This window comes from Myripristis murdjan, chromosome 9 (assembly GCF_902150065.1).
Source record: "Myripristis murdjan chromosome 9, fMyrMur1.1, whole genome shotgun sequence".
NCBI classification, from domain to species: Eukaryota; Metazoa; Chordata; class Actinopteri; order Holocentriformes; family Holocentridae; genus Myripristis; species Myripristis murdjan.
In genome coordinates this window covers 22,765,715-22,784,238 of record NC_043988.1, presented here as the reverse complement: position 1 = coordinate 22,784,238, position 18,524 = coordinate 22,765,715, and the positions used below count along the sequence as shown (strand labels likewise).

Genomic DNA, 18,524 nt, shown 5'->3' with positions numbered 1-18,524 from the left:
CTGTGTCATAGGCCTAGCTCTGTGTAGCTTAGCTGAGAGACATCGTGTCGGCCATTTTGTGTCCATATAAAGAAAAGCTGTGTCATAGGCCTAGTCGTGCTAGTGTGTGGTTCCATAAGAATTTGAGAGGCAAACTTTTTCTTGCTGTGACAAAGGAAAACTATTTCACTCGTGTGTGTGTGTGTGTGTGTGTGTGGTTACAAGGTTTTATTTGCATAGAACTTATTTTGTGATATATGTTGTTGAGCTGTGTGTGTGTGTGGCTTGTGTGCATTCAAAGAGCAGATATAGGCAAAGCTGTGCTAGTGTTTGGTTTGAGAGGAAAACTTATTGTTGTTGTGTGGAAAAGGAAAATTATTGGACTTGATGATGATAGATGCATGTTTTTTTTTGTTTGTTTGTTTGTTTTTTTGTAGTTTTAAATCAGGTTTTATTTGCATGGAACTGAGTTAGTGATATGTACTTGAGCTGAGTGTGTGTGGCCTGTGTGTGTGTGTGTGTGTGTATTCAAAGAGCAGCTGTAGCTGAGAGACATTGTGTCGGCCATTTTGTGCCCATATAAAGAATAGCTGTGTCATAGGCCTAGTTGTGCTAGTGTGTGGTTCCATAAGATTTTGAGAGGCAAACTTTTTCTTGCTGTGACAAAGGAAAATTATTTCACTTGTGTGTGTGTGTGTGTGTGTGTGTGTGTGTGTGTGTGTGTGTGTGTGTGTGTTTTTTTTTTTTTTTCTTTTGTATTTACAAGGTTTTATTTGCATGGAACTGGGTTTGTGATATATGTTGTTGAGCTGAGTGTGTGTGGCTTGTGTGCATTCAAAGAGCAGATTTTTTTTGTGTTTGTGTGTATTTTGATATAAGGTTTTATTTGCATGGAACTGAGTTAGTGATATGTACTTGAGCTGAGTGTGTGTGGCTTTGTGACAGAGCTATATCTGCTCTTTGAATGTACACCAGTCATAGCTTTGCTAGTGTGTGTGTGTGTGTGTGTGGGTGTGTGTGTGTGTGGTTCAACCAGATTTTGAGATGAAAACTTTCTCTTGCTGTGACAAATGAAAATTATTTGACTTGATGTGTGTGTGTGTGTGTGTGTGTGTGTGTGTTTGTGTGTGTGTGTGTGTGTTTTTTTGTAGTTTGATATAAGGTTTTATTTGCATTGAACTGAGTTTGTGATATATGTTGTTGAGCTGAGAGTGTGTGGCCTGTGTGTGTGTGTGTGTGTGTGTGTGTGTGTGTATTCAAAGAGCAGGTGTAGCTGAAAGACATCGTGTCGGCCATTTTGTGTGCATATAAAGAAAAGCTGTGTCATAGGCCTAGCTCTGTGTAGCTTAGCTGAGAGACATTGTGTCGGCCATTTTGTGTGCATATAAAGAATAGCTGTGTCATAGGTCTAGTGGTGCTAGTGTGTGGTTCCATAAGATTTTGAGAGGCAATCTTTTTCTTGCTGTGACAAAGGAAAATTATTTCACTTGTGTGTGTGTGTGTGTGTGTGTGTGTGTGTGTGTGTGTGTGTGTGTTTTGTAGTTATAAGGTTTTATTTGCATGGAACTGAGTTTGTGATATATGTTGTTGAGCTGAGTGTGTGTGTGGCTTTTGTGTGCATTCAAAGAGCAGATATAGGCAAAGCTGTGCTAGTGTTTGGTTTGAGAGGAAAACTTTCTCTTGCTGTGTGAAGAGGGAAAATTATTGGACTTGATGATGAATAATTGCATTTTTTTTTGTGTGTGTGTATTTTGATATCAGGTTTTATTTGCATGGAACTGAGTTAGTGATATGTACTTGAGCTGAGTGTGTGTGGCTTTGTGACAGAGCTATATCTGCTCTTTGAATGTACACCAGTCATAGCTTTGCTAGTGTGTGTGTGTGTGGGTGTGTGCGGTTCAACCAGGTTGTGAGATGAAAACTTTCTCTTGCTGTGTGAAAAGGGAAAATTATTGGACTCGATGATGAGTTTTTGCATGTGTGTGTGCTTTTTTGTAGTTTTATAAAAGGTTTTATTTGCATAGAGCTGAGTTTGTAATATGTACTTGAGCTGAGTGTGTGTGGCTTTGTGACAGAGCTATATCTACTCTTTGCATGTACACCAGTCATAGCTTTGCTAGTGTGTGTGTGTGTGTGTGTGTGTGTGTGTGTTTCTTTTTTTGTAGTTTGATATAAGGTTTTATTTGCATGGAATTGAGTTTGTGATATATGTTGTTGAGCTGAGTGTGTGTGGCTTGTGTGCATTCAAAAAGCAGGTGTAGAGTGTCATAGCTGGGCTAGTGTGTGGTGTAATAACATTTTGAGAGGAAGACTTTTTTGCTGTGTGAAAAAGGAAAGTTATTTGTTTTGATGATGAATAGTTGCATGTGTTTTTTTTGTGTAGGTTTATATCAGGTTTTATTTGCATGGAAGTGTTTTGATATATGCAGTTCAGTTGAGTGTGTGTGGCTTTTGTGTGCATTCAAAGAGCAAATAGTTGTGTCATAGGCAAAGCTGTGTTAGTGGTTGGTCCAATATGATTGTAAGAGAAGGTCTTCCTTGTGAGACAAAGGGAAATTATCTGATTCAATATTGATAATTGTAAATTTTTTTTTTCTTTTCATGCTGGCGTGTGTGTCTTTTGCTGTATGCAGGAACTGTAGTTTGTGATGTATTTAGTTGGGTGTGTCTGTGTCCACCGGTATGGCTAAGCTGTGAGATGTTGTGTCAGCCACTTTCTGTGTAATGAGGAAGCAAATAATGTAATTAGGATGCCAGTTTGCTGGTTTATTATGATTTTGAGTGGAAAAGGTTTTCTTAAGATGTGTCTCTGTTTTGAGCAGCACAGTCGTGTTGTTGGCCATTTTTTTTCGATTACTTGAACACAATGTGGATGCTGGTTTGTGTCTTAAGCATTTTGTAGAGAGAAAGACCTTATTTAAAATTAAAACCTAAAAATTTCCTACAGCTAAGTGTATTCAGGATGCTTTCAGTAACGTTCTGTTCAATTAAATGTGTTGTTTTTTTCTACTAGACAAGTAATGTTTTAAATCAAACATGTTTTGTTTAATTTACAGATATTGATATCGATTGGCTGTGAGATCTGGTGTTGTCTTTGCTTTGGCTGCTATTGAGAGCGACTGACCTGCGTTTGACCTGCGATTGACCGGCGAGCTACCTGCACCTACATCTGTGATCGTCTGATCCAGAACCACTTAACACAGATACATTTATTCCATTTAAAAACACACACATAACTAATTGTTAATCAACACACATATTTGCACTCCTTCAACACACAGACACATACAGACACACACAGACACACACACACACACACACACCCACACACACACACACGCACTGCCAAGGTAAGTTGAAACATTTGTGTATTTGAAGGCTGACCTTGTCTGGGAAAGCATTGTCTGTGAGTATGATTGGCACAGATTCACTTGAATTTTTAAAGTTTCTTTGAACTTTGGAGGAAATTTTATTTTATTTTTTTTTGTTTGTTTGTTTGTTTTTCATTCCTAGATGCCCCGTGCCAAGTCCCACCGGCGGGCCCAGGCCCTGAAGCAGAGGATGGCGCAGCCGCTGCCATGGACCCCCCAGCCGCCTGTCCCCGAGTTCGTTGCTCGTAAGTATCAAACAGTTTGTTTATTTTTTTTTTAAATGTTTAACTGATGCATTTTGAATGTTGTGTGAAGAAGTACGAATTTTGTGTCATCATACTTAACTTTGTTGTCAACTACACAGGGCGCGGTACAGGGTACCGCCATCGCGTGCGGAGATGGCCGACTTCGAAGCTGACCCAGCGGAGCTTCAAGTTGGTCACTCCTGCCCAGAAGCCGGACCAGAAGGTATTAGTTTTTCTTTTTCAGAAACACAGTGCTTGTCGTAAGAAGTCGGTGTCTATGTTCTAAAGCCGTGTCTCTGTCGTTGCAGATGGTGTTCGTCGTGGGAGACTCCCACCTGCGGGCCATGGTGGATGGGATCGTCGCGATGCCGGAGGTACCTCTGTGTTTTTCTTTTCTCTCTGTTCCAGGTGCGCATGCAGCAGAGCTGAGGAAGGAGGTGTCCCACGCCGCTCTCCCCTGGACCCCGGATGTGGTGTGTGTGCTCGCCCCGAGCAACAACCTGACAGCCAGCAGGAACATCGGAGAGGCGTCGCTGGACTTCGGTGCTCTCCTGGCTACAGTCTGCAACCGCTGGGCGAAGGTGTGTTTAATTTGCAGTTGGCAGTATTTGTTTTGTCCTGTGCTGTCACAGTAAGCGTGTGTTTTCACATGTGCTTTTTTAGAAACCTAAATGTGATTCTAAAAGTGATTTTTTTTTTGTGTGTGTGTGTGTGTAGGTGTTCGTGCTGGACTTCCCTCCACGCTTGAACATCGAGCCTGGCCTGCAGGAGCTGTTCCGCCAGGAGTTCCGCCGTGTCGCAGCACGCATGGGTACGTCTTAGTTTTGGTCATCAGTTTGATTATAACTGACGTATCGTGAACCTAACCTCATATGTTTTACATGAGTGTATTTATTACCAGAATGTATGATGTTTCTCACTTTTGCGGCAGGTCTCCCATACGTGTCTGTGGCAGAGCACCTCCCTCTGGACCGTTTGGAGCTGTGGAGCCGTGACGGTGTAAGTACAGCATACTTTGTTGTTGTGACATCACACATGGAGGAGTTGAAGGTTTCCATTTTCGATACACCAGCTGAGCGCAATGTGTTCTGCATTTCACTGTTTTCCAGGTGCACCTCAGCGACAGCGACGGAACGCCGATCCTCGTCCAGGCCCTGTGGGACGCCGCGGTCCGCCAGCTGACTCCTCCTCCTCCTCCTCCTCCCTCGGTGCCCCTCCGGACATCGCCTCGTGCCAGGGTCTCCCCCGTGCTGGTTGTGACAGGACACAGCCCCGCGCCCCGCCACCGTGACCCACTGGAGTGGACCGTCGTCGGACAGGAGGGCAAGGTAATGTGTTTGAGTCATTTTCTGGCTGTACATTTGTGCATCTTTTCTGGTTTTACGCCTTTATTTTGTGTGTATGTGTTTTTTTTTTTTTTTTTTTTTTTTTTTTTTTTTTAATGGTGACAATTTTTTTTTGTGGTTTTTAAGATTCGAGCATCTCCGGTGCAAGAGTCTGTCCTCCCGTCCAACCCCGTCTGGTTCAGCGGCGACATCCTGGATGCCATGGAGAGGGTTTCGCCATCCTCGGACTGCAGCGCCACTTCCCTTCTGCCAGCTGGCCAGGTAAACTGCCTGAGAATTGTATTTATATATTAAGAAGTAATCCATATTAGTTCTGACTTTAAGGTGTTTCTGTTAAGTTATAAAATGTTAAATGGGTTTGCCTCTGATGTTTCCCCTTGTCTCTGTGTGAGTGTGTGTGTGAATGGTTGTGAGTTTTTCCGAGTGCGTGCTGTGTCTTTTTGAGCCAGGTCATCATGGTGCTGGTGGTTGTGTGGATCAGGTCCCAGGCTGCTCCAGTGCATGTGGCTCCCCTCGGCATCCGCATTCCTCATCCACCAACTGTTTTTACATTTTTTTCCTTTATATTATACATATAGATCTTTTATTGTGTTTTTTTTTTTTTCTGTGCTTGCAAAGTCTATTGTACGTGTGTATGTCCTGGACAAAATTGAATTTAAGACTGCATTTAACAAGGTTTGTTTTCCTTCTTTTAGACTTCCCGTGTGAGGCGTTCGCCGAAAGGTGTTGCCACAAGGCGTAGAGGAGGAAAGCGGCAGGTTGGTATCATATTTAGTATGTGAGCTATGTGGATTGTTTTTGTCGTATTTTGATAACACGTGCAGAACCCGAATGAATGAGTGCATTATTGAAATGAGTCTTTTGTCTTCCCCTATCTTTTTTAGGTGCTGGCAACACCTTCACCTGCCCGTGTCACCGTGCCTGCCTCCGGGCCCAGACCAGCGGTGCAGCAGGTATGTCTTTGTTTATTTATATATATTATGTGAATTATTATTATGACAGGTAACAGGGAAATGGTTCTCCTGTGATTTAGTGAAACCTTGTTTGATTTTTTTTTTTTTTTGTCTTGTGTCAGGTGGAGACGACAGCCCAGGAGTCGGCCAGCGTGGTGCCAGGGGTGGTCGTCGGACGAGAGGAGGTTGCCGCAGCGTGCCCGGCCGTCCCGGAGGTGCGGCAGATGAATTTTGATGACACGTGCAGAACCCGAATGAATGAGTGCATTATTTAAATGAAGCTTTTTTTTCTCTTTTAGGTGCCGGCAACACCTTCACCTGCCCGTGGGACCGTGTCTGCCTCCGGGCCCAGACCAGCTGTGCAGCAGGTTTGTCTTTATTTAAATATAATATGTGAGTTATCATTTTGAGAGGTAGCAGGGAAATGGTTCTCTTGTGTTCTATTCAGTAAAACTTTGTTTTTGATTTTTGTGTCAGGTGGAGGCGACAGCTCAGGAGTCTGCCAGTGCGGTGCCGGGGGTGGTCGACGCAGCGGGCCCTGCTGTCCCAGAGGAGCGACAGAAGATCGACAAAGCTAAGGCTGTTTTTGTTCCTTCTGTTTGTGTTAGTGATGTTCAGTCAGAGTCTAGCGCTAATGCTGTGGCAACAGGGTCTAACACAGATAGCAGCAGGATTAGGCTAGCTAAAGTTGTGCGCGGGTCGTTTCATCAGGGAAATGCCCGATTTGTGTATGGAGGTGTGCAGTGTATGGCTATAGCTTTGGTCAGCTTAGCCAAACACACAGTGAGGAGCGCGTTCTCGTGGGACAGGCTGGATCTGGATCGCGCGTTGGTTGAAGGTGATGAGTTGTACACGAGTCTGCGTGACCTCAACATCTTCAGCCATGTGTCTAATCTGCTGTCTGTGCCAGATTTGCCACAACAGCTGGAATTAGACGGACAGTTGTTTAGGTTTGGTTTTGGCGACACGGTGTTAGGCGAAATAGGCGTGACCGAAGGTGAATACATCGATTTCGGTGTATTCATCAGCTTGCGTAATGGACTGGAGAGAATCTTCAGTCAATACACCACATGTCTTTTGACAATGTGTGGAAACACCACTGCCATCGTGCGTGAGGGTGGACAGTTCGCTGTGGTCGACAGTCACTCACGCAGTAACACTGGCTTGTTACACCACAACGGTACAAGCGTGGTTCTGCATTTCGCGTGTCTTGATGACCTGCACCACTACATCTGTCGTTTGGCCGACAGTCTCCGTTCGAGGGAGAAGCTCTTTGAGCTGTGTGGTGTGACGGTCAGCACGGGTGCAAGTCCAGCGCGGTCTGGTGTGTCTGTGGAGAGTCTCATCACTGGGATGAGTGCTGCTCCAGCACCAGAGTCTAGTGTGCTCACTGAGGCTGGGAGAAAAAGTGAGGTGTCTGCAGGTGTTTGTGTGCCTGAGTGTGGTGTCAGCATTGCCGCAAGTCCGGCACTGTCTGGCATTTCTGTTTTTAGTTTCTCCAGCGAGGTGAGCAGCGGTTCAGCGGCAGAACCAACGGTGACCGATGGCAGAAAGCGTGTCATTCCTTCTGACACTTGTATGTCGAAGAAATCCAAGAGTTTCGATGTCCGAGAGGTTAATTTGGACGTCGAATTTGTTAACGAGGTGAGAAGCGAAGAGCTGGTCTTCCATCCCCTCGGCGTAGATGTTTGTCGTGCTTTATGCACAAAGTTGAACGTCGATTGCGTGAAGGTTGTTAGTCTGGTAGCCACAGAGGAGGGGTTGTTAGGTGTTCCTTGTAGCAAAGAGAGGATTGTGGCCGATGGGAACTGCTTCTTCAGAGCCATCTCTCAGGCTGTGAGTGGTTCTCAGAAGCACCATCGTAGGATTAGGTTAGCTGTCTGTAAAGAGTTAGAAAGGAACACGGCTAGATATCAGAGTCTTTTGAGGACTGAGTACTCCTCTGTGTTAGAGTATATTCAGCAGTCCAGGATGAGGCGTGTCGGCAGTTGGGCCACAGAGGTGGAAATCCAGGCGACAGCTGATTGGTTAGGCGTTAGTGTATTTACGTTCCATGACATACGTTGGATAAAGTATAGCTGTAGTAGTAAGCATTTGTCAGCAGAGTGTATTTACATAGACAATGTCATGGGACGGCATTTTGAGAATGTTGTTTGTGTGTGTAAGCCTGGACTGCAGAGTTGCTTTGGGTATTGTAAAATTAGTGAAGTCACAGGTTACAGTATTAGGCCTAGAATGATGGATGTTGTAGATGGTGACAACACAGCGGTTAGGTGTGATGTAGTAGGTTCTGTTGTAGGTGTACAGGATAGTGTCAAGGACGTGGAGGCTGCTAGGGAGTTAGTGTCAGGTAGAAAGTCTCTGTCCAAGTATCTGAAGAGGAAGCAAAGGACGCAGGAAAAGTTTAATATGCCGCTTAGGGAGAAACGGCAGTTAACTATTAGGAAGATGTATAAGGAAAATGTGTTGTTTAGGGAGAAGGCTAGGTTGTGCAGTGTAGAAACGTATTCTAAGAATTTGCCCCACAGAGAAAGGGTTAGACAGATGAGTATTAGTAAATACAGAGAAAGCAGTGAGCATAGGGAGAGAGTTAAGGGCAATATTTTGGTCAAATATAGGGATAGCAAAGAATATAGGGAGAGAGTTAAGGCCACGGGTTTGGCCAAATATAGGGACAACAATGAGCATAGGGAGAAAGTTATAGAAAGGAGTAAGAGTAGGATTAAGACGAAATATCATGATAGTGTAGAGTATAAGCAGAGAGTTATTTCGAGTGTTATGTTAGGCAGGAAGCAGAAGGTAGAAAAGTCTAAAGATTTTGGTTTTGTTACTGATCAGTTTTTAGAAAAGGTCAGAGATGGACCAGATTTTGTGTGCTGTGTGTGTCGTAGGTTGTTGTTTAGATATCAGGTGGTTAGTTGTGATAGGGAATCTTATAGGCGAAGTTCAGCAACAGCGGCTGTGGCAGATAGGTGTATAGGCGAGCAGTATCTGCATAGGTGTAGTGGGGAGTGTGTTGCGCCGTGTTCGTTGGTGTCATCGCGCGGTAATTTGTGGATTTGTTACACCTGTGATCGGAGGCTTAGTTCAGGTGAGATGCCAGCTGAATGCTGGGTTAATAACTTGGAGCTTGATCCCATTCCTGCTGAACTGGGATCTTTGAATAGTTTAGAACAGCATCTTATTGCGTTACACATTCCATTCATGAAAATGTTGGCACTGCCTAAAGGTGGGCAGAATGGAGTACATGGACCGGTGACATGTGTTCCAGCCAACATTGTTCAGACTGCGAATGTGTTGCCACGTTCGAGTATGGAGGGGTCTCTGCTTCAGGTTAAGCTGAAGCGGAAACTCACATATAAAGGGCATTACGAGTACCAGTTTGTCGATACGTTGCGTGTAAGACAGGCGCTAGAGTATTTAAAGAGGACAAATGTTCATTATAGAGACATTGAGTTTAACGAGCACTGGGTCAATGAGTTTGGTAGGGAGGAAGATAGGGAGAAGGAAGAGGCCGAATCAGGCAGTGAGGATGAGGCTGAGGTTAAGTCAGGTCAGGTTACGGTTCAGTCTGAAATGTGTGAGCTAGCGGAATCAGCAGACATAGGACAGGATGAACTGTTACATGACAGACAACAGCACTGCATGTTTCAGGACACTTGTCTTATGCCTGTTGATATTGGTCAGGAAGCTTTAGATCAGTATTTTAAGGATATTTTGAACATTGCGCCTGCAGAAGGGAATAGTCCGGTAAGAATGCTTTCTGACCACACGAATGAGGCAAAGTGTTTCCCGGTGTTGTTTCCGACGGGTGGTAAGACTTTTCATGATGGTCGTTGGCACGACTTGACGTTGTCGCGGTATTTTAACAATAGGATTATGCATGCCGACGGTCGTTTTGCGCGTAATGTAGAGTATATATTTTTTGCTCAGTATGTGTCGGAGTTGGACAAGGTTGTGTCCAGTGTTTCTGTCGCGTTGCGCAAGGATAAAGGAGGTCAAAGGCCTCAACGGGTTAGCGAGGAAATGTTGGCAGATGCGGACGCCTTGAAGCAGTTGTTGGCGTGTGATGATGGGTTTAGGTTTCTTAAACCCATCAGAGGAACTCCGGCCTTCTGGCAGTCTGTCCAGAAGGACGTGATGGCTTGCGTGCGGCAGTTAGGCATTCCGACTTGGTTTTGCTCGTTTTCGTCTGCGGATATGCGCTGGCAGAATCTTCTGACCAGCATCCTGAAACAGGAAGGCAGATCGCAGACGGTAGAGGATTTGGAGTGGGCAGATAGGTGCGCGTTGTTGCGACGTAATCCTGTGACCGCGGCGCGGATGTTTGACTACAGGTGGCATTGTTTTCTGAAAGAGGTTCTCATGTCTCCCTGTCAACCTATCGGCAAAATAATTGATTACTTTTATAGGGTAGAATTTCAACAGCGAGGCTCACCACATGTACATTGTTTGTTTTGGATTGAGGGTGCTCCCCAAATTGATAAAAACACAGATGAAGAAGTTGTAGAATTTATTGACCGTTACGTTACGTGTGAGCTACCCTCAGATGATGACACACTATTGGACACAGTGTCATCTGTTCAAACACATTCCAAACGACATTCAAAGTCATGCAGAAAACACAAAACGACGTGTCGTTTCAATTTTCCAAAACCTGTGTCTGCGCGTACATTCATTTGTAGAATGCCTGAGTGCAAATGCGATAAAAAGAAGACAGCGGAGGCTGAATCGAATTCAGAAAACAAGCCAGCCTGTAAATGTTTCGAGGATAGGGATAGGATGCCTAAAGAGTTTGCACACAAAATTCTTGAGGCTGTTAAGAAAGCTGTGGAATGCGATGTGCCTCCTGCTAGTGTAGAGGAGTTGTTTCATAGTTTGCGTATTAATCAGGAGATTTTTGAGCGGGCTTATAGGCGTTTAGAGAAAAAGCATAAGGTAGTTTATAGGAGAGGGGTGAACGAGGTTTGGGTTAATCAGTATAGCAAGAAGTTGTTGAAGTGCTGGAATGCTAACATGGACATTAGCTTTGTCACCGACGCCTACGCAGTAGTAATATACATAATATCGTATATTACGAAAGCAGAGAGAGAAATTGGCCTCTTATTGAGTAATGCCCAAAAAGAAGCAAAAAAACAAGGGAATCTCTCTGCTAAAGAAGCCCTGCGGAAGCTGGGCAGTGTATATTTACACAACAGAGATGTTTGTGCGCAGGAGGCGGTGTATAGGCTAACGAACATGCACCTTAGGGAGTGTTCCAGAAAGGTTGTGTTTGTGCCGACAGGCAGTAGAATAGTTAGAATGAGTTTGCCCCTCAGTGTGTTGAGGCAGATGGCGGCCTCCCGTGAACTACGGGAGGAGGATATGTTTATGATTAGTATAGTAGATAGGTATAGAAATAGGCCTGATAGCGACGTGTTTGATAACATGTGTATGGCTACCTTTGCATCTGAGTATCGTGTTCTCAGCAAAAATGAAATGTCTGAGAACCGAATTGAACTGAAGAATGACTTAGGATTCATTCTTAGGAGAACACGCACTCAGTTTGCAGTGGTGCGATACATGCGTTTTAATTTGGATAGAGAGGAGGAGGCACATTTTCAGAGCCTGTTGCAGTTGTTTCTTCCTTATAGAACTGACTCAGACCTCAAACCTGAAGGCTTTGAGCTGTTTGAGCAGTTCTATAACGATGGTGAGGTGTTGTTTAGCGACGGCTCTGTACATTCGGTTAGCGATGTTGTCGATGAGAATAGGGCAAGGTTTGAGGTTAATTGTCCTCACCTTGAGTTAGCTCAGGAGATAGCTGCGCAAAACAACGGTGTAGATGAAGATGTTTGGGGTGAGCTTTGTCCTGAACAGGAAGCGGAACGCCTTGAGGGTTTAGAGGAGATGAGGCAGCAGCGGGAAGGTGAGTTAGCTGAGGAACAGTTAGTTGAGTCATTAGTGAATGTGCCAGATTTGATTGTTGGTGGCAGACAGGTAGCGCGGTTAGAGAGAAACAGGTCCATTTTATCTAGAAGTGAGGGTTTGGCGCTTCTTAGGTCTCTGAATGAGACACAACTTGCTGTTTTTTATAAGGTGAGACAGTGGTGTCTGCAGAAGGTGATGGGTAAAAACCCAGAGCCTCTGCGTGTATTTGTGACAGGTGGTGCAGGGACGGGGAAAAGTCATTTAATTAGGGCTATTCAGTATGAGGCAGCGCGGCTGCTGTCAACACTTTGTGATCAACCAGACGATATCTGTGTTTTGTTAACTGCTCCAACAGGAATAGCTGCATACAATTTAAATGCAGCAACAATTCATCACACATTGAGTATTGGCAAACAGGCTAGTTTACCTTACACCCCTCTGGGTGAAGATAAACTAAACTCTTTGCGAGCAAAATTAAGTCACCTCCAAATTTTAATCATAGATGAAATAAGTATGGTTAATCACAACTTGTTGGCTTATGTCCACGGTAGATTAAGGCAGATTAAGCAGACAGGCGACTTTTCCCCGTTTGGTAATGTTAGTGTGATAGCTGTCGGGGACTTCTATCAGTTGCCTCCCGTTAAAGGGAAGCCTCTGTATAGTAGTCCTGTTGGTGTGGACCTGTGGTGTAATTTCAGCATCGTGGAGCTGAAAAAGATAGTTAGACAGAAGGATAGTGTTTTTGCAGAAATGCTTAATAGGTTAAGAGTGCGTTCCAGGGCCACCCCAATGTTAGATAGCGACATTGAAATGTTGAAGATGCGCGAGACCGGCGAGGTGAGCTCAGCCTTGCATATCTTTGCGACGAATAGGCAAGTAAGTGAGCACAACCTAAATTATCTGTTTGACTGTTGTCCTGATTATGTCACCATTGAGGCGCAGGATTTTGTGACTAACAGGACAACAGGGAATTTGGAACGGATGCCTGGGCATCATGGCGTTGCGGCGGACACGTCTCTACCGGAGACTCTGTGTATAGCGAGGAACGCGCGAGTCATGTTGTGTAAGAACGTGGATGTTGCGGACGGCCTGGTCAATGGAGCATGTGGCACGGTTACTCAGGTAGTTTTTGGAGAGGATTCCACGTTTCCTCTCACCGTGTATGTTAGATTTGATGATGTGAATATTGGTTCAGATAGGAGGAAAAACCGTGCACATGCAGCAGTAGAATGCCTGCAGTCTACTGCCATTGATCCAGAGGAGGATAGAGCCACCAAGCGTGGCGGTTTGCGTCGTCAGTTTCCTCTTAGGTTAGCGTGGGCCTGCACTGTTCACAAAGTGCAAGGACTCACTGTGGATGAGGCGGTAGTGTCTTTGAAGAGGGTGTTTGCACCGGGGCAGGCATATGTAGCGCTTAGTCGTGTTAGGGCCTTGTCTGGACTGATCATCGAGGATTTTTCAGAGAGGGCTATTTACTGCAAGGACGCCATAAAGGAGGCCTTGGGTAGCATGCCTCCATTTTTGATTGAGCAGCCAGAGCCTTCATTAAATACACACAGTTTCTCTGTGTATTTAATGAACGTTCAAAATTTAACTCGTCACTTGGTAGATTTGGTGTCTTGCACGCAGCATTTACAGCTTACCTGTATTGCTGTGACAGAAACGTGGCTCACTGCACAGTCCTCATTAGACAGTGTCCAAATTGAAGGTTACACTTTCCACAGTCGTCCTCGTGGCTTGTGTTACAGCAGCAGTAACCCTAAATTGTTAGAGCTAAAGAACCTAGAACACGGTGGAGTTGGTTTGTATAGTGTAGATAATTTGGACTGTGATATTCTGCAGGTGCCCGATTTGAATCTGGAGTGTTTGGTGTGCCTGTGCAACAAATTCAACATATTGTTGGCAGTAATTTATCGTCCACCGTGTTATCCAATTTCTTTATTCAAACAAAATCTGGGGAAGTTACTTGATTGGTTAAATCCAATCAGTAACACAATTGTAATAATGGGGGATTTCAATGAGAACATTTTAAAAACATCATCAATTTGCAAATTTATGGGTGAAAAAGGTTTTAGTCAACATGTGACACAAGAGACTACAGAGAAGGGGACACTAATTGATCACGTTTATGTTAAAACAACACAGTATAATGTGGAGTGTGCAGTGATGCCCACGTATTTTAGTGATCATGAAGGTGTTTTGTGTAGTTTTAGTGTTAACGATGATCAGGGGTTAGTTGTTGACTTGGAGGAGGTAGAGGGCCTCTTCGAGTCAGACGTAGATTTTGATGAGGAATAGGTTGTTTTGTTTGGCAAAGGAGGCAAACAATGAATTCACACTTCAGGTGTAAATTCTTTGTTTGATGAGTCAAACGGAGCTACATTGCAGTGTCCCGGTGCAAATGTTAGTGTTGTCGCGTTTGCGTGTTGGTTCAGAGGAAACTGACTTGTAGTGTGTTGTGTTGTTCATGGTGTGTACATTGGCTACCACTATGAATGTTGTCTTTTTAGAGCCTGTCCCACTGTAATTGTATAGATTATTATTTATTGTCATTATTTATAGTATTTATATCGTGTATTTATTGGGATTTTAGATTATGTATTGATGATGCGGAATTGATGATCATGGTTAGATTTTAGATTTAGCAAATCATGTGTTCCAGGTATAATTAGAGAAGGTTTAGTTGTGAGAATCATGTGTAGGGATGTATGTCATGTAATCATGTGTATCACAGGTGTTATTAATTATGGACGTGTTAGTCTCTGTTTGCCACGTGTTTGCTGTTGGTCTCTGTTTAAAGTTTAAATGTGAAGAGTTCATTTGCAAAAACAGATAAAAGCCATTCTTAAAATGGATACACCGTTTCACTGGTACTGCTTGGAGTACACACACACATACACACACATACACACACACACACACACACACACACACACACACACACACACACACACACACACACACAAAGCATGATTTAGGATAATAAACATTATGCCAGGCTAAGTAAACATATAATACAATTCAAAAAAGTTTAAAAAGGTTTAATAAACTCAAATGGGGATCTGTTTTTGCAAATGAGCTCTTCATGTATATCTGTTAAAATTTTAAATGTATGTCTGTTTAAAGTTTAAATGTATATCTGTTTAAAGTTGAAATGTATATAGTTCTGCATGTTTGAGTCCATGTCACCTTCATGTGTACTGTCTGTACACAAGAGGTTCACTTTCAATACTGAAGTGTTCCCTCTGGTGTGCATGAACTCAGAGCAAATCTGTTGTGGCACAACAAGGCACAGACTCCCCATTCTGTACGCCTGAGCTGCCACAACAGGACAGTTATTTATATAAAAAACTAAATTTATTACCAGTCGTCTATTTTCCAGGTTTTCTGCTCCCATTTGTGTCCCCCATTCTTAACTTTTCTGTCTCCCTATGCCTCACCAACTTTACACAGTTGGGTGGCCCTGTCAACAAATTGTAGTTACTTTAGTTAGTGTACTATGAGATGCTGTTGGTCAGTGATGTTTGCCTCAAAATGTTGTCTTTTTTTTACTCTGAGGGGAACTTCCTGGTTGAAGATGCTACTGTGGTGCAGCGTCCCCAACTTCCCTACCTCCCAAGTGATGATTATGTCGCCTTGTAGCAAGTGGCATCGTGGGACAGAGACAGCACATGCATTGTACCTATGTCCTGTCAAAGTGGTTCAGATGAACTTTAGTCTCAGTATTGTAGGTCTAGGACATGAGATGTATGAGGTAATAGTTAAAAAAGTAATCCTATCTTAATTATAGTTTGTTATCTGTGTTTACAACATCTATTGCACGTCTGTCCGTCCTGGGGAGGGATCCCTCCTCTGTTGCTCCCCTGAGGTTTCTTCCTATTTTTCTCCCTGTTAAAGGGGTTTTTTAGGGAGTTGTTCCTCATCCGATGTGAGGGTCTAAGGACAGAGGATGTTGTATTGTTCTGTAAAGCCCTTTGGGACAAATTTGTATTTGTGATTCTGGGCTATACAAATAAATAAAATTGAATTGAATTGGAATCCAGGCCTATGCTATTTTATTTTTCTTACATGAACAATACATGAAGTACAGCAATGATTTTTCTAAATGTTTGTCTTGACAGAATAAATAACTAAACTGTACTGAGAAAAAATGTCAATGACTAAAAGTAAAATGCCATCATCAAAACATTTATATGTAAATGAAATTGAATTGAAAAATAAATTTTATATTCTAAAGTACAAGATGTTGTCTGTCATATTATGAATTAAGGTCCTTTCAATGTATTGTGAAAAACAAGTCTGTAGTAATACTACTCCTGCTTTACTGTGTAATGCAATATTATATAACTACATAGAAGGTTATATGTATAAATTGTAATGATTAAAACTATATTATTCACATGGGTAAAGAGTTGACATGTAAACATGAGTAAATGATCCAGCATTGATGTTATCAAGAATGAAGAGATGACCAACAGAGGAGCTTATAATGTGTAAGTCATGAGTGTAATATTCCCTCAGCTGCATGTTACCCTGCCTGATGTTTGCTTTTTGCTTTTTTTATGAACAAATTTAAAACCTCTTGAAGTATTGATGAGTTAAGATGAAGGACATAATGTCACCATTTTAAAGACTATTTTTGAAAAGTAAACAGTTATTTGAGAGGTGTGAGGTTTTATTACCGAAATGTCAGAGGCATAACCCACATGGTTTTGGCAAAGTGTGTGTGTGTGTGTGTGTGCCTGTGTGTGTTTGTGTGTGTGTGTGTGTGTGTGTGTGTATTTGTGTGTGTGCATGTGAGTGCAGCTACGGCCTCGGTATGTGTGTGTGTGTGTGTGTGTATTTGCCGCTGGCAGCTACGGCCTTGATACTCATGCCTGTGTGTGTGTGTATTTGTGTGTGTTAGATGTCGGGCTCGATGAGATCTACGTTTCGGCGTTGGTTTGGTCTTTCTATCACATTCCTGTGGGCCGCAGCGGCTGCCTTCATGTGCCTTTGTATGCCTAGGTGACGCCAGCGAGCCCATTTTTGCACTTTGGGGGTCCGAGTTGCCATTTTATCGAATTTTTCGCCAGACCTGGGGTACATGCCAAATTTGGTGAGTTTTTGAGCATGTTTAGGGGGTAAAATTAAGGGTTATTTAGATGTAATAATAATAACAAAAAAAAAAAAGCTGCAAGCATCAATGGACAGCCCTCGCACCCCACCGAACCCACATGCATGTGTGTATGTGTGTTTGTGTGTGTGTGCGTGTGAAATGAGTACTAGCAGCTGTGTCATGGTCAGACCAAACTGCAGGAAGAAATCCTCATTCAATCCAATGGAGAAATCGTGCATGTGTGTGTGTGTGTGACTGTGTGTGTGACTGTGTATGTGTGTGTGTGTATGTGAGTGAGACATGATCCCCGCCCTGTGTCCACGCCGTGAATGTGCAGACAATTTGTCCATTTTTTCATTTTTAAGGGATTTCTGGTGCTTTTATTTTGAAAGAGTTGGGGGCTTTTATTTTGAAAAGTCGAGGACTTCCTAGTGTGTGCTTGACATGAGGAATGGCAGCTGTGTCATTATCAGAGCAACATGCAAGCAGACAGTGGACTCCTCATTCAATCCAATGGAGAAATCACGAATGTGTGTGTGTGTGTGTGTGTGTGTGTGTGTGAGAGAGAGAGAGAGAGAGAGAGATATGAGTCAGCTACCCTAACCCTAACCCGTAGCTGACTTATGTCGCTGTGTCGCTGTGTTGCTGTCATGATCAGACGAAAATGACAGTCAAATCCTCATTCAATCCAATGGAGGGCTTTTATTTTGAAAGGTCGAGGACTTCCTGGTGTGTGCTTGACATGAGGAATGGCAGCTGTGTCATTATCAGAGCAACATGCAAGCAGACAGTGGACTCCTCATTCAATCCAATGGAGAAATCATGAATGTGTGTGTGCACGCACACATACATAGCTGCCAGCTGTCGCTGGCAGCTATGGCCTGTGAAATCCATAGTTGATGATGAAATCCTCATTCAATCCATTGGAGAAATCATGGATGTATGTGTGTGTGTGTGTGTGTGTGTGTGTGTGTGTGTGTGTGTGTGTGTGCGGCCAGCATGAGTCAGCGACATGAGTAGCTGTGTCATGGTCAGGCATGAGCAGCTGTGTCATGGTCAGACCAAACTGCAGGCAGAAATCCTTATTCAATCCAATGGGGAAATCGTGCATGTGTGTGTGTGTGTATGTGTGTGAGACATGAGTCAGCTACACATATCGATGTGTCATGCTGTGTCGCTGTGTCATGATCAGACCAAAATGCAGGCAGACAGAGAAATCCCCATGCAATCCAATGGAAAAATCGATCAAACCCACCTCTCTTTGAGGTAACGCCGCTCGGACATCGTTTCAGTTACAGACGCAGTTCAAAGTTTAATGAGGCACAAGACTCTGCTCTATAAATCTTGTATTTACACGATTTTACTATCTTTCACCGTTTTTGAGTTATGGCAGTTTTAGTTTGAGTGTTTTTTCTGCCCCTGCTGACGGTTTATAATGGGTGTGTATTGCGGAATTGTCAGTTGGCTAGAGTGAGTCACATGACCGGGCAGAGTGCAGAGGAGAGGACGCCAGGGTCCAAAATGTTGGAAAAGTCTTCACAGCGGCCACAAACTTGTTCCAATTTAAAAATTAATTCCATATTTTTGTAGGAATTTTCGTCCTCTTTCGTGTGGCATAATTT

General features: G+C 43.5%; 3 protein-coding genes across 3 annotated transcripts; all 3 read left to right on the top strand.

The window, feature by feature from the left end:
- Positions 1 to 3,492: 3,492 nt before the first annotated feature.
- Positions 3,493 to 4,777, top strand: LOC115364749 (uncharacterized). The gene is made up of 6 exons (XM_030059315.1): positions 3,493 to 3,595; positions 3,715 to 3,818; positions 3,904 to 4,176; positions 4,313 to 4,406; positions 4,527 to 4,577; positions 4,716 to 4,777. The coding sequence occupies exons 1-6, from the start codon at positions 3,493 to 3,495 to the stop codon at positions 4,775 to 4,777; spliced, it is 687 nt and encodes a 228-aa protein (XP_029915175.1).
- A 1,541-nt stretch (positions 4,778 to 6,318) lies between these two features.
- Positions 6,319 to 7,404, top strand: LOC115364748 (uncharacterized). The gene is made up of 3 exons (XM_030059314.1): positions 6,319 to 6,341; positions 6,503 to 7,275; positions 7,388 to 7,404. Exons 1-3 carry the CDS (start codon positions 6,319 to 6,321, stop codon positions 7,402 to 7,404), a joined length of 813 nt encoding a protein of 270 aa, XP_029915174.1.
- Positions 7,405 to 9,457: 2,053 nt separating this feature from the next.
- On the top strand, positions 9,458 to 14,102 carry LOC115364747 (uncharacterized). Its single transcript, XM_030059313.1, has one exon. It carries the CDS (start codon positions 9,471 to 9,473, stop codon positions 14,100 to 14,102), a length of 4,632 nt encoding a protein of 1,543 aa, XP_029915173.1. The 5' UTR covers positions 9,458 to 9,470.
- The last annotated feature ends 4,422 nt before the right edge of the window (positions 14,103 to 18,524 follow it).

What these genes read in the sequence shown, in the direction of transcription:
- LOC115364749 (XM_030059315.1), top strand. Translation starts at nt 3,493, where the DNA reads ATGCCCCGTGCCAAGTCCCACCGGCGGGCCCAGGCCCTGAAGCAGAGG. An exon ending in TGTCCCCGAGTTCGTTGCTC is followed by an intron (nt 3,596 to 3,714) that starts GTAAGTATCAAA and finishes TCAACTACACAG; the next exon opens with GGCGCGGTACAGGGTACCGC. An exon ending in CCGTGTCGCAGCACGCATGG is followed by an intron (nt 4,407 to 4,526) that starts GTACGTCTTAGT and finishes CTTTTGCGGCAG; the next exon opens with GTCTCCCATACGTGTCTGTG.
- LOC115364748 (XM_030059314.1), top strand. Translation starts at nt 6,319, where the DNA reads ATGGTTCTCTTGTGTTCTATTCA. An exon ending in GTTCTCTTGTGTTCTATTCA is followed by an intron (nt 6,342 to 6,502) that starts GTAAAACTTTGT and finishes TGTTTGTGTTAG; the next exon opens with TGATGTTCAGTCAGAGTCTA.
- LOC115364747 (XM_030059313.1), top strand. Translation starts at nt 9,471, where the DNA reads ATGTGTGAGCTAGCGGAATCAGCAGACATAGGACAGGATGAACTGTTA.